General features: G+C 35.8%; 2 protein-coding genes across 4 annotated transcripts in view; one reads left to right on the plus strand and one right to left on the minus strand.

Annotated features, from left to right (window-relative positions):
* LOC101852225 (protein C10) overlaps nucleotides 1-709 on the minus strand; it is a 6,238-nt gene extending 5,529 nt beyond the window's left edge. The window contains exon 1 of the mRNA XM_005091850.3: nucleotides 507-709. Coding sequence (XP_005091907.1) covers nucleotides 507-552 — 46 coding nt within the window. The 5' untranslated portion in view covers nucleotides 553-709. The remainder of the gene's footprint in view (nucleotides 1-506) is intronic.
* LOC101856868 (baculoviral IAP repeat-containing protein 2) overlaps nucleotides 680-18,028 on the plus strand; it is a 69,577-nt gene continuing 52,228 nt past the window's right edge. For 2 of the 3 annotated variants that reach the window (XM_005091869.3, XM_035973934.1), the window contains exon 1: nucleotides 680-2,028. In XM_005091869.3, coding sequence (XP_005091926.2) covers nucleotides 1,050-2,028 — 979 coding nt within the window. In that variant the 5' untranslated portion in view covers nucleotides 680-1,049. Of the gene's footprint in view, nucleotides 2,029-10,178; nucleotides 10,340-18,028 lie in introns of all 3 variants that reach the window. The other variant, XM_013091456.2, reaches the window with a different exon arrangement.

The raw sequence follows: 18,028 nt of genomic DNA on the forward strand, positions 1-18,028 counted from the left end.
AACTAAATACCCGGTTACCGTGTTCTTAGATAATGAGAGGCGCCCGGTTGCCGGTTACCGTGTTACTGTATGTAGATATTGAGGCTACTCGCCCGGTAACCGTAGTGTATGTGACATTGAGTTTGAGACTTCACACCCGGTTGCCGGTTACTGTGTACGTAGACCCTGAGACTACGTGCCCGGTTACCGTGTACGTAGACCCTGAGGCTACGTGCCCAGTTTTACCGTGTACGTAGTCGTAGACACTCCGAAAAGGAAAAGTAGGCTAGATCTAGATCTATACTTCTATTAAAATATAATAGAAATCTATAAATTTTGACTATTATTTATGTTTCTTTGTTTTTACACAGAACCATGATGAGAGGAGATCTTAGAAGTAAAAAAAACACAATTTTATGGGGGAAAAAATTGTTGGTCAGTCGGGGGAGGAGAGAGAATCTAAGAAGGAAAAGATTGCCGATTCAATTTGAATAAACAAAAGAGCCGACACTTGGGGGTACCATTACCTTTGCAGTCACCTAATGAGAACTGATGTTTGCCCAATGCCATCATCTGTCAGATCAGAACTCGGAAATTTTATCACTGTGATGTTGAATACATGTAATATCTATAGAGGCCCTTTTTCTAAAATGCTGAAACACAAGGCAGGCAGATCTAACTTTCGCTTTTAGAACTCAAGGCTCAAATCAAAGGGACGTAAATCGCTCGAACGAAACCCTCAAGACTTCCGCCCACAGAATTCTGTGCTTCCGCCTCACTTTTCGAGCCAACCAAGACCGAATCCAACCCAAGACAGAATAAGACGACTTATTCCGTCTTGGATGCAGCCGAATCAACGGGGATTGCCTGTCGCTATTTTTAGAACCAGAGAAAGTAAGTTGGTACTTCCGGTAGGCTACTTGCTCCTCTGCAACTGTGAAAAAATAAACAATTGTGATAAAATCACAATATTTACGAAAATATGGTTACATTAATGTGAGGGATTGATATGTTCTCTATGAATGGGAAAATAGTTCTTTCTGTGTGATACAACCGTAGTCCAGGGAAGCATGGCATCGAATTCTTTTATGGAAAGGCTTCGCACCTTTCATCCCCCTCTACCAACAAACTTCACTTCACTCTCAAACTCCTACTACACTCCAATGAAGTTTGCAGAAGCCGGCTGGCAGTGGGAGCGCGAAGACAATGTCCTTTCCTTGTCAGATGAACTAGTATGTCGCTCTTGTAGTGTAAGGCACAGTGGATGGTCAGGGGAGTCTCCCTTTGCTGCCCACCGGACGAAAAGTCCCAACTGTCATTTTCTTAATACAGCACCAAACCCGACCAGCATCCAATCTCCTTTTGTTGACGGAGAAGCCACCTCTTCATCCCCTTTAATTCTAATGAATGAGATGAATGAAGGTGCAAATATACAGGAACTGGAAACAATATCATCCATCTGTAACTCATGTGTTTCTAGCGATGCAGAAACTTTGAGAAGAAAGTTATTCTTGAGTAGGCTGAACTATGATCATCACTCTCAGTCTCGGACATCATGCAGACGCCAACTTATCGTTCACCCTCTCAAACCTCTTTCTGGTGGGTATCCCATGTTGTTTGAAAGTCTTCGACTGACTACTTACAGTTCACCAAGCTCAGTTGAGGCTGCAAAATGGTCAAGAGATGGCTTCATCATGATTTCTAACCTCCGAGCCCTATGTGTTTTCTGTGGACTCCAGTTGGAGTTTGACGTGTGTGTTGACATTGGACATGTGCACAAGGAAAAGTCACCTGAGTGTCCTTTTGTGTGCCACTTTGATGTGGGAAATATTTCTAGTGAAGTGCAAAGGAGTATTCTGGAGAAAGAGCGTTCAAAGCATTTTGTGGACTTTAGTGAGCGGGATTCTTCCGTGGTAAAAGAGTACAGTATCATGTACCCAGAGTTTGAGAGTGCAACAGACAGATCTGGTACCTTTAATTTGTGGCCAAAGCTTCAGAGAGCAATGTTTCCTCCTGTTGTTATGGCTGATGCAGGTTTTTACTATACAGGTGGGTTTTTGAAGTAGGGCCTACAGTTGCCTTTTTTTTCTTAGAAATTTTAGCTTTTCAGGTTTTATTTTAGCATCACATAAATATGATTATGATCAGAATTTTTCCAGCTGTTGCAAGCAGCAAGTTGATCCAACATCATCATATTTTGAGTTTTTTAAAATAAATTCTGTGAGAAGTCATTTTATAATAGTCTATTTTCCATCTAACAAGAAGATCAAAGTTGTTTCTTGTACCTAACTTTCTAAAATGAACAATGTTTAAAAATCTTAAAATATTGTCTCTTTAAGATCTAAATTGTGAGCCACATTGTAAAACTCTGGCTATTTTGAAGAGAAAAAATCACCTGATGAACAATTTTAATTGATTGTTTTTTAAAAGTTTGTTAACATTACAAATAATAGGTTCCTTTCGTAACACAGATTTTCAGTGCAACAACACTCTTTCAAATATGAGCATTTGCCAAAAGGTGGGATACCTGGGTGTGACAAATGAGGTCCAAAATCAACTTTATTAATAATTCTTTAATCACCCATATAATATCTATATAGCCTAATGATTGCTCTTTCAGGCTCAGTAACTGCCAAAGCTGTATATGCAATGGTCTTGGTGTAATTCTGACTTGAATGACGGAAATAGCAAAAAGTTCGTTCATAACAATGATGACACAAATTTATGAATACTCAAAGTTCCTTTCTTCAGCTAGGCTGATGATGTTATATTTTGAGAACATAGCAAATAACTTCCAAAAATACATAGAATTGACAATTTATAAAAATCTTTATTAATTTTTGATAAAATTACTTTTTTGTGTCATAATAGTTATGAACGAACAATAAGTGACCAAAATACTATTAAAAAATTATCAAGTTTCATCGACTAGAATTGTCTAAAATAACACTCTGGTCTAATTATAGTCAAGTGATAAATGAAAGACCATTTTAACAGCTATTTTTAAACGCAAACTGGTCTTAGGGCATATATTATGCATCAATTTAAAGTTCGTTCATAACCATTATGACACACTGTTTCGTTCATAACTATTATGACAAATTTTACTTTTTTTTGGCCCCTAAAATTTACTTAATATTGTTCTGTCTTTCACATAAAACGGTTTTCATTTATGAGGCTTTCCTTAAAATATGATAGATTCCTCTATGTAGGGAGAATTCAAAGTTTATTTCTTGAAAAACCCTTAGAATACACCTTTAAAATGGTTCGTTCATAACAATTATGACAAACTTCAATTTTGACCTAAAAATTTACTCATTTTGATCTGTCATTCATTTTTTAAAACTTTTATTAAATGAAACTCTCCTCATAATATGTATCTCTGTACATGTTTTTAAAGTTTGTTAACACTGAAAAGTCCTCAAAATATATAAAATGGACTATAAATAGTTCGTTCATAACCATTACTACAAAAGTATAATACTAATTAAAATCCACACCCATACACTTATGATAAAAATCAAAATATCAGAATGTATGCAAGGTCTATTCTGTCCTTTAGTTGGGTTAAAATTAAAAATACATCCCAAAACAACTGTAAATTACATGGAATAAAGTTTCGTTCATAACCGTATGACACACTGTTTCGTTCATAACTCTATTGACAAATTTTACTTTGGGCCCAAAAAATTAACTTTTGTTCTGTCATTCACATACAATTGTTTTAATTTATGAGACTCTCCTAAAAATAAGGTTATATATATATGTTGGAAGAATTCAAAGTTTAATCACTAAAAAACCCTTAAAATACCTTTAATTGTTCGTTCATAACTATTATGACAAACTTCAGTTTTGACCTAAAAATTAATATTTTGACCTGTCATTTACTTAAAAATTTTATATTAAATGAAAGTTTCATCATAATATGTATCTGTGTGCATGTTTTTTATGTTTATCAACTCTGGAAAGCCCTCAGAGTACAATATATATATATATATATATGTAGTTCGTTCATAACCATTACTACAAAAGTAAAATACTAATTAAAATCCAGACCCATACACTTATGATAAAAATCAAAATATCAGAATATAAGCAACGTCTAATACATCCTTAAGTTGGGTTAAAATTAAAAATACATCCCAAAACAACTGTAAATTACATGGAATAAGGTTTCGTTCATAATATAACCATTATGACACACTGTCACGTTCATAACATGATGACAATCCATTATGACAAGCATATTTTTGCTTCTTCTTCGCTTCTCTTTTGAGTCATCAGCACACTACTCTTCCATGTTCATTCCACCATGTAAAAGGATGTTGTGAAACAGTGGGAAGTCCCTCACATGATATTTTGCAGAAATATCATAAAGTGTTTGTTCATTTAATATAACATCATTATGACAAACCTGGATTATCTAATCAAAGTCATATTTAAGCAAAACCATACGATGGAGCGGAAAATTACCCTTCTGGTGGATCAATGTCAAACCAATGTTTAATACCGGTCATTCCCCGGGATGATATGTTTAACGATTTGGGTTTTCTAGACCTTGGAAAGTCTGATGATGTAATTATGACACGAGTTATGAACGAACTTATAAATTTTACTCAGCAATAACATCATTAATATAAATAAATAAAACCCTTTTAATGGACACACGCTGTTATGATGGTGTGTACAAACTATTTTCAATGTTTGAATGCACTTCTGTTTGATCTATAGTTTAAGATTAACAATATTCTGTATTTAACATACAATTATGTGTGCACTCAGGATGAGTAAAAAATGCCCTATTTTTAGTACTATTATCTTTCTATGTAGAGATATAAGATGCACACATCAATCTACTTGCTCATGCAGCTTGACCAACTTATTTCCTTGCCATATGCGTAAAGTTTTCAGAAGAAAACATATTTTACCATGAGTAGTGGTTGATTTAAAAAGTCCTTAAGCAAACACCCCCACCTTTTGGCAAAAGCTCATATATAATATTATATAATATATTATAATATTATATATACAGTCGAACCTGCCCTGACGGCTCTATAAGACGGTCACCTGTACAAACGGCCACTTTCCATTTCCTACCTTGTGTTTTTCCTATAATTTAACTGTGTAAAACGGGCACCTGTCCAATGCGGCCGCGGCCACCATATTTTAACACACAACCCCTATCACACTTAAGCAATAACACCTGTCCTATACGGCCACCTTAGTGACTCCATTATGTTTTGTTATAAATTGTGCATTGGCCCCTGGCGTTGTGGGCGAGCCGTCATAATCCATTTACTTTGTTGGAGTAATCCAATTACTTCCAACCAATCATGCTGCGTAGGCCCCTTCCACTGTTGACCAATAGATTCAATGTTCAGCTGCTGGTGAGGTAAGCGTGTGATCCCTCATAACCCATAAAAGCCCCGCCCAGAACTCATACACAAATTGTTAGTGAGATGAGTTGTCACTGTTTACCCAGGCTGTAACAAAGTAACAATGGATGTCAACATGAACTTGCGACAGAAGCGTCGCTCGTTCTCCGAGTGGTGGCAACCCATGTGTTTGTTTTAACATAGCACTCGGTCTTCCTCGTCTGATACATTTCGTTTTATTGTCACCCTTGCACAAAATCAGCAACAAAATAAAAATAACAAACAAAATACAAACCAACAACACCACCAACAACAAAAACAATGTATGTAACAACAATGTGGCTACTTTCGATTGGAACTTCAGATGGGAATGGTTTACAAATTTTCTTCATCTTGATCAGTCCTGCCTAAGACGGCCACCTGTCTTATACGGCCACTTTTCTCCATGACAATGGGTGGCCATCTTACACAGGTTCGACTGTATTTCAATATATAAGCAAGTCTCAAAATTTGGTCCCGAAAGTGTCACAAAAAAAGATTAATTTTGAAATATAACTATCTGAACCAAAAGCAATCTCATTTCCTCAACGGTTAGCTGAAGTTTCAATACTAATTTGAATTTTTTTTAAAGTCTGACCGTTTTTTTGGAATTATATTTGATTTTCTGGCAAAGTTCACTTTATTGAATGGACATGATGATAACACAATAAAGTGTACACTGTAATTTGCAAGTTTCAATAAGATTTTGTCTAAAATTCATCAGGATAATAATAAATGGGCAAATCAAGGCAAAAAACATCAATTCGAAATAGACCAACTGTTCCAAAATTATCTGTCAGATTTCCACTTTGATTACTCTCTTACATCACCGTAATATTTAATGAGCCTTTGCCAAAAGGTGGGGGTGTTTGCATGAGGACTTTTTTAATCAACCACTACTCATGGAAAAATATGTTTTCTACTTAAAACTTTATGTATCAAGGAAATAAGTTGGTCAAGCTGCATGAGCAATAGATTGATGTGTGCATCTTATATCTCTTCATAGAAACATAATAGTACTAAAAATAGGGCATTTTTTACTCAACCTGAGAGCTCAGTTATTGTATATATATGTTAAATACAGAATATTGTTTAATCATAAACTATCAAACAGTAAGTAGTGCATTCAAACATTGAAAATATTTAGCATACACCATCATAACTTTGTGTGTCCATTAGAAGAGTTTTATTTTTATATGAATGAATGATGTTATTGCTTAGTAAAATTTATAAGTTCGTTCATAACTCGTGTCATAATTACATCATCAGACTTTCCAAGGTCTAGAAAACCCAAATCATTAAACATATCATCCCCAAGAATGACCAGTATCAAACATTGGTTTGACATTGATCCATCAGAAGGGTAATTTTCCGCTCCATCGCATGGTTTTGCTTAAATATGACTTTGATGGAGATAATCCAGGTTTGTCATTATAATGATGTTTATGAACAAGAAACACTTTATGATATTTCTGCAAAATATCATGTGAGGGACTTCCCACTGTTTCACAACATCCTTTTACATGGTGGTATAAACATGGAAGAGTTGCGTGCTCATGACTCAAAAGAGAAGCGAAGAAGAGGCAAAAATATGCTTGTCATAATGGATTGTCATCATGTTTTGAATGTGACCATGTGTTATAATGTGGTTATAATGAACGAAACCGTATTCCATGTAATATGTAATTTACAGTTGTTTTGGGATGTATTTTTAATTTTAACTCTACTTAAGGATGTAAGACCTTGCTCACATTCTGATATTTTGATTTTTATCACAAGTGTATGGGTATATATATATATATGTATTTTAATCAGTATTTTTCTTTTGTAGTAAGTAATTGTTATGAACGAACAACATAATGTACTCTGAGGGCTTTCCAGTGTTGATAAACATTAAAAACATGTACACAGATACATATTATGAGGAAACTTTCATTGAATATAAATATTTTAAAGTAAATGACAGGTCAAAATATTAATTTTTAGGTCAAAACTGAAGTTTGTCATAATTGTATGAACGAACCATTAAAGATTCTAAGGGTTTTTCAGTGATTAAACTTTGAATTATTCCTACATATATATGCTTATTTTGAGGAGAGTCTCATAAATGAAAACAATTTTAGGTGAATGACAGAACAATAAGTTAATTTTTAGGGCGCAAAGTAAAATTTGTCATAACAGTTATGAATGAAACAGTGTGTCATAAATAATGGTTATGAACGAACTTTAAATTTATGCATAACATGCCCTATGACCAGTTTGCGTTTAAAAATAGCTGTTAATTCTTCCTACATATATATGTTTATTTTGAGGAGAGTCTCATAAATTAATCACAATTTTATGTGAATGACAGAACAATAAGTTAATTTTTGGGGCGCAAAGTAAAATTTGTCATACAGTTATGAACGAAACAGTGCGTCATAATGGTTATAATGAACGAAACCTTATTCCATGTAATTTACTGTTGTTTTGGGATGTATTTTTAATTTTAACCCAGCTAAAGGACGTAAGAGATCTTGCATACATTTTGATATTTTAATTTTTATTATAAGTGTATGGGTGTGGATTTTAATTAGTATTATACTTTTGTAGTAATGGTTATGAACGAACTATTTATTGTCCATTTAATATATTTTGAAGGCTTTTCAGTATTGATAAACATTAGAAACATGTACAGAGATACATATTATGAGGAGAGTCTCACTTAATAAGAGTTTTAAAAAATGAAACACAGATCAAAATTTATTAATTTTTAGGTCAAAATTGAAGTCTGTCATAATTGTTATGAACGAAACATTTTAAAGGTATTCTAAGGGTTTTTCAGTAAATAAACTTTGAATTCTTCCTACATAGAGGGATCTATCCTATTTTAAGGAGAGTCTCATACTTGAAAACCATTTTTGTGAAAGACTGAACAATAAGTTGATTTTTGGGGCCCAAAGTAAAATTTGTCTTAATAGTTATGAACAAAACAGTGTGTCATAATGGTTATGAACGAACTTTAAATTTATGCATAACTTGCCCAATGACCAGTTTGCGTTTAAAAATAGCTGTTAAAATGGTCTTTCATTTATCACTTGACTATAATTATACCAGAGTGTTATTTTAGACAATTCTAGTCAATGAAACTTGACATTATAATTGAAAGTTTTTTGGTCACTTATTGTTCGTTCATAAATATTATGACACAAAAAAGTAATTTTATCAAAAATTAATAAAGATTTTTATAAACTGTCAATTCTATGTATTTTTGGAAGTTGCTTGCTATGTCTCAAAGTATAACCTCAGCCTATCTGAAGAAAGGAACTTTGAGTATTCATAAATTTGTGTCATCATTGTTATGATCAAACTTTTTGCTATTTCTGTCATTCAAGTCAGAATTACACCAAGACCACTGAATATACAGCTTTGGCAGTTACTGAGCCTGAAAGAGCAATCATTAGGCTATATAATATGGATGATTAAAGAATTATTACATAAAGTTGATTTTGGACCTGATTTGTCACACCCAGGTATCCCACCTTTTGGCACATGCTTTAATATTATGTATAATGTAAATTTCTCTTTTTTTTGAGGACATTGATATTATATAATTATATGGAACTAGTCTAGTTGGTTCATTAGAACATGTGGTAGCAAAGCCGAGAAACAAAATACAGGTTCATGAACGGACATGATGAAATGACAGAAATTGCGATGAGAAAGTTTTTTTGCTAATGAGTGTCCCTATTCTGAGTCAAAACTACTCAACAAGTGTGTTTAATAACTCCTTTTGACTTGAAGTAATGCCCATTTTATTCTTCTCTTTAAAAGTCTTTTTTATTATCATTAAAAGTAGGCTTAGAAAAGATGAAAATGACGAGAAACATCATCATGTCCATTCACCAGAGTTGTCACCCTGTCTGGGGCTTTCTGCCCAACAGTTTATCATCAAAATGCGTGCTTTTCTTAAACACTCAACCTTCTACTACAGAAACAACATCCTGAGATGTTTAGCATTTTCCTCTCCTGTATAAAGTTTCACTTCATTAAAATTACGTCATCTCTTAATAATGTCACGTTTTGACCGCTCAAATTTTTGGTACTTTCTAACATTTTGTAATTTCAATAAATTTTTAGCCATTGGAACAAGAAAAGCTCTCTCAGACTACATCTTCATTCAAAGTACTTGATGATACACAGAAATTTGCGCATCATTCTGGCATATTCCCTGCTTCGACAATGAGATAAAAATATGCACTATTTAAACAACCAACTTTTGAGACTTAGTAAACAGCTACTAGAGGGAGGGGACAGGTACCAGAACCCCCCCCTCCTCCCCTTCTCAACAACCCACAACTTCCACCCTCTTTCTTTTTTGCCTGAAACTAGAGGTTTTGTTTATTTTTAGAAAATAGATAGAATACGCACATCTTTTAAAACAAAAAGACAATCCTTAACAGAATTTCTGAATACCCACTAAATGAACTCAACAAATGTTTCAGTGATTGTTGATACATATTGTTAACTGTACATTGCCAAAAAAAGACAAAATAGTAGGCCCCCACAAATGAATACAAACTCCTTGCTTTAGTTTCTGCATAAACTGTCTTCTCTGTTTCGTTTTCATTTTATATATCAGAACTCCTATACTACTACCTGAAACATGAGCTTGTGTGATGTTCTTAGGATTTTCATTGACAAAAAAAAAGGGGGATTAAGGAGAATTGTTACATTTTCCAACTTAGGAAAGAAAAGAAAATAATTATTATACTTTTAAAACATTTTTCCACCGTTTTTCCTTAGGTCACAATGACATGGTCTGTTGTTTTTCCTGTGGTGTTGAACTCTTTGACTGGATACCTGGTGCTGACCCCCTGACCCAGCATGCTTGTGCCTCTCCTGTTTGTTACTTCTTGCTGCACAGCAAAGGTCAAGAGTTCATCAATAATGCTCAACAACAAGAGGTATAGTGGTGTGATTATGTTTTTTCTGTTGTAATAAATATTGATTGTATGTCATAATGGTATTTCTATCAGTTTGCTAATTTTGTGAAATTTACCCTGGTCTCATTCTTTTTTTATGAAAAGATTTTTATAAAATATGTGACGTATGTTCTAAATATGTAACTTGAAGAAAAAGGTCTACTCTTTTTTTGTTCTAAAACAACATTGATCAATTTGCCCATCTTCAGTTTTATAAAAATGAGGAGTCAATAGTCATTATATATACATGTACAAATTTTAAAATACTATGAGCTAACTTTTGTGTCTTTTGTCATTGTTCAAACATGGCTAGGACATAATTTATAGCACTATGGGTAGTAGCTATTATTATATTTTTTAGTCACAAATTTTGAGAGAATGGTAACTTTTTTTCTTCTAGAGGGGCTGTAAACTTTAGAGCTTTTTCTCACAATTATTTCATTTTTTCTCGCTTTGTTGCAGCTTGTGGTTGGAGTAAACCAAGAAAGTCAAATAAAAGGTAAAATTTGGTCCTATGAGACATGTCACATCATCTTGTTTGTGTTGAACTTTATTTTAGATGCTGACATATATGTAATATAAATATGTTAATATGTCAGGATTTATAGGTTTCAATACTGTATAACTCCTCATTTGTTCATGACATTTTTATTTTATTTGTGTTTCGTTACAACTTAATTACTCAGTGACAGATTAATGCACACTCTGGTGTGCCTACAATTCTTATAATGACACATTTTTAAGTACAGTAGTGGATCGAAATTATTGGACAGTGTTTGTATAGTTTTGAAATTATGCTGGAGTATCTTTTTTCTTTTTCCTTTTTCTTTAAATGGAGGATCAATTTATTTTAAAGCGTGCCTTTTGTAAGAAGTTTTAAGCATTGTTTTAATCCTTGTAATAATGGTTATGGGCAAATCGACTGACTGTAACTTTAAAAAGAGACAATAAATCGATGCTCTGTCTTTTTATATAACGCCATGACTGTTGAAGAGATTTTTTCGTTATTCAATTGTTGTTCTTACTATTTAATTTTTCCTAGTAAGACTCATTTGTTTTGACTTTATTCGAGACTCTTTCACATCTCCAATTTTACTGAGTAATTTTAAGTTACCTTGTATTACCGATCAATGAGACATATAATTAGTTAACTCTTGTGTTATCTCTCTCAGGTCTTGAGGCAGCTACTTCATCCACCACACTGTCAACAGCAGCAGCAACATCATCATCATCATCATCATCGTCATCATCGTCATCATCTCCACAACCAACTGGACCCAGACCGTACCTGGACCTGGACTTGTTCTCCTCAGCTCGTGCACGTGGGTACAGCACAGAGCAAATCTCTGATGCCATCATCACCTTCTTTTACCTGACTTGTGAGTCACTCCTCTATACAGAGCAAATCTCTGATGGCATCATCACAACATTCTTTTACTTGACTTATCTCCTTTCCTCACAAGAGACAGTCTTTCCTGACATATGTTGCTTACAGGGCTGATTGGGAAAGGGGTTGGGTTTTTTTTTGGGGGGGGGGGTTGTTGAAAATTTCTTTTAATTTATGCCGGTGTTTAAGCAATTTAATTCTTGAAATAAGTTGTATGATGAATAATATTTTTGTTTTCTCATATAATGGAACATGTATAGAGGAAGGATTTTACAAAATTTTTGCTGTACTGAGCAGATATTGTTGTAACAAAAAAAAAAGAGGAACTATGTCTGACCCTGCTTTTCATGGAGACTCATAACTATAGAAGTTTCTAAGTCTTCTTTCAACAACAATCGACTGCTCAGTGTAATAGCGTCACGTATCACTCTTCAAAACAGCGTGGCAGAGTCTTACACTAAGGAGTCAAAATGTTGAGCAATTTTCTTTAGTAATTAAAAACCTTTACAATTTGTATGTACTGGTGTTGTCCAACAACTGACTTTGCTGCAAAAGTTCACTTTTATGCCTCCGGTATTTTTCTAAAGTTAAAAGCTCTCAGCGAACAGTGTGGTGTAGTAGATAGAGTGTTTACCTTGTGTGTGTTTGTATCTTCAGGTGGCCAGTTCCCCGACTCTCCCCTCCTGCTGGGTCTGCTCAAGGCCGGCACTGACCACCACAAGACACTCTGTGACAAGACACAGGAAAACCTGGACATCCGGTCCGAGAACCAGGTCATTAAGTCAGAGGTTGAAGTCATTAAGTCCGAGAACCAGGTCATTAAGTCAGAGGTGATAGCCAAGGACACAGAGATCCAGGTCATTAAGTCGGAGAACCAGGCCAAGGACACAGAGATCCAGGCCAACAAGAGAGAACTTCAGCGTCAGAGGTTTGAGCGTCACTGGCGTGAGCTGGCCATGAATCAGGTGAGCTATAACCTTTGACCTTTGCGACCTCACCCCATTGGTGTTACAAAATATATATCCATATTATTTGACCATCTCTCCTTTGACCTTTGTGTGACTGTGCTGTGTGTTGTGTCATAGATGGCAGTCCAGACTGTAGGCAAAGATTGGGATAAATAAGAACAGCCACATTCTGTGTTTCTCTATGCTAGGTGATCTCTCAGTGTTAACACATCTCTCTCTCCTTGCCAGTTACTCTGGTAGTGTTGATGAAAGTTCGAGGTTCAAATCTGAGTAAGTTATGGATTTTTCTCTTCCTTTTTGAAGCTTTCTTTTAGGACCAATGCACTGAAGTTGAAGTTCTGGGTGGTTTGTGGATGCTTTAGAGTGGTCTGCTACTTCTGCTTCCAAGTTGAGTGTTTTGTGAATTTTTCTCATCCTTTCTTGAAGCTTTCTTTTAGGACCAAAGACTTAAAATTAAAGTGATGGGTGGTTAGTGGGTGCTTTTGTGTGGTCTGCTCCTCCTACTTCTTGCCACTGTTATAATTGTGCCAGTCTGTTTTTGGCTTAAGGTGAGTGTTGTTGTACTGACTCACTGTAATCTGACACATGGAGTCAGGGGGAAGTACTCCTTCTGTGCAATAACCAAAGTGGTCTTGTGGGTGGTTGGAGGGTGCTACTGGTGGGTGGTAGGTCTTACTTCTTTTCATTGCCTCTGTTGTTTCTACCACTGTTTAATTATTCTTTTTTCTCTGCTCTAAATTAAATTATTGTGTTGATATGCTTCTCTTTAGTGAAAAAAAAAATGCTTAGTAGGTTGTTATAGTCCAAGAAAAATTGATGGAAAGATACAGAAATATTTCTCTGTATTGTTTTTCTCTCCTCTTTCTCCTATTATGAAGATGAATTCGTTGTTGATTGCCCATTTGGGGTTGTGTTTCAGAAGTGTGGTTTTTTTTTTGTGAAAAGAGAAACAGAAGAGTATAGGCAGATAGTTATAAAGAAAAATTATTCTGTATAGCTCAACATTTATCCCTTTTATATTGTTAAGCGGTGATCCCACCCAGTGATTAAGCCTTTATGTTTTAACATCTGTTTTAAACATATTATATAACCCTCACTTGGTCCACTCTTGCAAGGATCATTGTTGTGTAGTGCAGTATTCACTTATGCTTTCTGTTCATTTTAAGCTAGATTTTTATTCTTGCTGGGTTTTTTTGTTTGTTCTTATGATGGTTTCATTTAGGGGTTGATTTTTCTGTCTTTTTTGCAGTTATTTTTTTAATGTATGTGTTTTTTACATCTCCATTGATACAATTTAGATCATTTATGAGTCAGGCTTTCAACTCTGCCTGTCAAGTCCAGCCAGGGCTGAGAGGGATACAACATTCTAGCAAAATGTCCTCGACACTCGATAAAAATTTCCTTCCCACTCAGGAATCGAACTTGGGTCTCTTGCTTGCCACCACGAAGCACCTAATTGCTGCACTATAGACGCCGGCAGTCTGTCTGTACTTTTGTTAATATTATGTAATGAATGATAAGAGTAACAATAATAATAATCATAGAACTGGGCTGTTAGGAAGCGGTACTTTAGTTCGCAGGCAGCCAGAGCGCACCGCATCTTGTAATCTTACCTGGGTCGCTGGGTCATGAACTCGTGGCCAGGGGAATTCCGTGTGTCCCGCTGACAGCGTTGTTCATTTCAATTTTAAGACAATTAAACTTGCAAAATACACTGATCGGTGACTTTGCCATCATTTTATTTTGCCTGTTTGGAACAAGAGAGAACTTCTGCACTTACTGAGAAAGATGCGAAATTGTATGAAATAACGATAAATATATATAGCGTTCCAAAAATGGCTCATATTTTAACATTGCCCTTGGGGGGTGTAGATTTTAAAATTTTTCAAATTCACATAAAATACACCAGAAATGGTGAAATATCAAAACTCACTTTGTTGTTTTTGTGCCAAGTCCACGGTTTTGGAGAAGTGAAGAGTTGATTGCAGTATCACCTTTTTTTTCTTTGTCGGAGGCACGTTGGATAATAGTTCTGGATTTGGAATGAAGTGCTGAGATTGCATGACAGCTTTCAGCTGTTGTTCGATATTACGTATCCCAGCTCCTCTTCTCTCTAGCTTTGCCACAAAAGCATGGATAAGTTCACCACCCTTTTCCCCATGTAAAGCCAAACCAAACCCATGTCTGTATCCACGGGATGCAGTGGTTTTCTAGAATGTGGTGTTTGGGAAGTACTTTTTCACTAAAGTGTCTCCTGCATAGTGACATGTAAGTTTTGATGCATGTGTCAATGAGAGGTGGTCTGTCTTTTGACACTGGTTGGACGTGTGAGATGTGGATGTGAATACCCCTAAATGCGTTGTTTAATTGACTGAATTTTCTCCGAGAGTGTAAGCGGTGTCACTTATGTTTTGGCTGTCGGTATTTTCTACAATTTCTTTTACAATAAATGCAGTGAGGTCTTTATAAATACGACTCATGATGTATTTGTGGCAGTGATTGCCAATGAAAGAGCGGCTGTGATGTGCCTGTGGAGTGATGTTGTGTGAGTCTAGTATGGTGTCTAAATGAGAACAGATAGGGCCAGAACAGGGTTAAGGGGTTCATGCTCTAACTCAGACAACCTGTCTTCTTTCTCCGTCAATTGTTCTGGAAAGTTAATTCTCTCCTCTTCAGAGTCAGAAAGCACTACGCAACCTTCTAAAGGTCTAATCCCCCATTTAGTTCCTCGATCCCCACGGCTCCAGTTTTTGCCATAGTGTGTAGTGACGACTAAACTTCTTTATAGTCTTCCTCTGGTTGCTCACTTAGCTGTGTGTCTATTGTGTGTTTCGCTACCTCTAGCAAATGATGGTGGTTCAGAACAACACCCTTAACAATATGAAAGTATAGTGGTGCTACTTTACCGTGTTCAATATATTAATAAGTGGGAGGTGTAAACTGTAGAAAAAACGAGCATCAAGAGTCGTTTCAGAAAAGCCAGGAGGTTATAGTGCCCTGATAGCAATGTTTCTTTGTATGTCTTATCTTGTCCACGCAAACTGTGCAGACGATTTTTGAATGTACTTTCTGTGAGTCCATTGTAATGCTAACACCAGAGGCCGAGAGAATCTGACGCAAATTTAGAACACTGCTGGGGTTGCATTTTCTCTGCCTTCTGCTTGCCTGACAGTATTTTGCCACCACAAGTTCTGTAATATTTGTGCTGCTTTTGAAAATGCGAATCCTCTGTATGTTTCTCTATTTCTTAACTGGGCTAAGTTATTTTTAAAAATCAATGAGAGAAATGTTGGAAAGATAACATGGTTCAAAAGTTAAGAAGAGAAATGAAAGATCACGTCCGAATGAATCACAGGGGAGGGTACCTTTTTAAAAAAATCATATAAAATGACACCTTGGCCTTTCACAAATAACACTTGCTTACACAGTTCGAGTATTGCTGTCTCAAGCGAAGCACATAAATTTCGTGAAAATCGTGGGTTTGGTTTTTGAGATAATGAACTCCAAAATGGAATATAATTTAAAAAGCAACTTTAGATGAACGAAACATTTGTACTGCAAAGTGTGTAAATGCAATAACACAAGTGAGATTTCTGGAGCGAAAGTGGGATCGTCTAGTTAGCCCTAAGATGATCTTTAAAATGAAATGTTATACAGGCTTCTAGGTTTATTAGATCGGGAGAAATAAAGAGGAAAAGTGATACAAAAATTACCAGAACCGAGTTACGCAGGCACGGCGGCGGGCATCGCTATCGTCACGGTTGTTAAGCGCGGGAGTGGCCGCCTGACTCTGACTTATAACAGCCTTCACGTGGGAGGTCAGATCGGGGCTCGGTCACCAACTAAAGTATCGCTTTCAGTGGGATTTTAACAGCTGTGAGAAGGGTATTTCTGTGTGTTTCAAAGTATGTTCTATGTTGTTTTGCAATCTATTGTTACACTGAAAAATTGCCTTGCATTCTGAAACATTTTGATTTTTTAAAGAAGCTTTCAGTGCAAACTGCTATGTCATGGATGCTGGTGCATTAACATTCTGACAAGATCTTTCACTGTTGTTTTTCTGGATACTCATTCTCCCCTTTGTGAAGTGAAGAAAATTTGTGGAAAGTGTCTTTCACTAGGAAACAACAATGGGCTCGGCCAGAATTGAAACCTATAACCTTACAGCAGCGAGTTCAGCAGACTAACCACATGACGACCAACACCATAACTGCCATGATAATTGTGCTGTTGAGTTGATGTTTGTTTCGAGACTTTTGTTATAGGAAGAGGGGGGGGGGGATAGAGGAAAGTGAGTGGGGACACCGTTGATTGGTTGTCTGATCCAGATTTGTTTATTAAGTAATTTGTGAGGTGTCTGTATGTTTAATGGAGTGTGCACTTGATGTAGTAAAAGTGGAAAGTCATGTCATTATCATGTCTTTTTCTTTGATCTTTATTGAGAATTAAACTTGTATTGAATGGAATTTAAATGTTGACGGACGTCAGGCACGGTTAGCCTTTTGATTTTGACAAAATGTCTTCTTTTGAACGTCCCGTTATCTGCTGTGGGTTTGTCATATTTTCATTCAGTTTGGAGTGAGATTTAAGTCACTGTGTGAGAGCAAAATGTGACTTAAAATGATGTTGTGTTGGAAATCTATTATCTTGAATATATGAAGCCTTTAGAAAAAACATTTTTTTCCAGAAAAGTAAGGAATTGTTTTTCATTTTGTTGCAGATTTATATTTTTGTTCAATTTTTGTCTTCAGGTCATAGAGGAGCTAGAGGAGAATAGACAGGTGATAGAAGAGAAAGACCAGGTGATAGAAGAGAATAGACAGGTGATAGAAGAGAAAGACCAGGCACTCCTCACCAAAGATCTACAACTGTCTATGCTGAGACAAGAGTTACAAGAAATGCGGGAACGCCACAGACCTCGGTCAGCTCCCCTGGACAGACAGGACTTTGACACAGAAGGTCAGTTTGTCAACAACTATTTTGTCTCATGTGTAGGCAGGTTGTTGGAGGACGCCACTGGTAGGCCGTGCTTCTTTTCTTTCCCTTTGTTTTTTCTGTCTTTCTTTCTTATTGCTTGCGCTATAGACCATTATTGTGTGGATGTACTTCTCTTTACTTACATGTAGGAACTGTGTTGTGTGATACCCTTGTCTCTTTTGTGTTTTTTTGGCTGTGGTTCTGAGATATGGGCAGGATATTCAGTTACGAAGGGGGTATCTTCGGCTTTATGAAGCCTTTTGTCTGATCTTTGACATTCTGAGGATGCACTTTTTGTTTTTGGGTAAAAGTCTTATCTTCTAGTTGCTTGTGCATGGA

This window comes from Aplysia californica, unplaced genomic scaffold (assembly GCF_000002075.1).
Source record: "Aplysia californica isolate F4 #8 unplaced genomic scaffold, AplCal3.0 scaffold00036, whole genome shotgun sequence".
Taxonomy (NCBI): Eukaryota; Metazoa; Mollusca; class Gastropoda; order Aplysiida; family Aplysiidae; genus Aplysia; species Aplysia californica.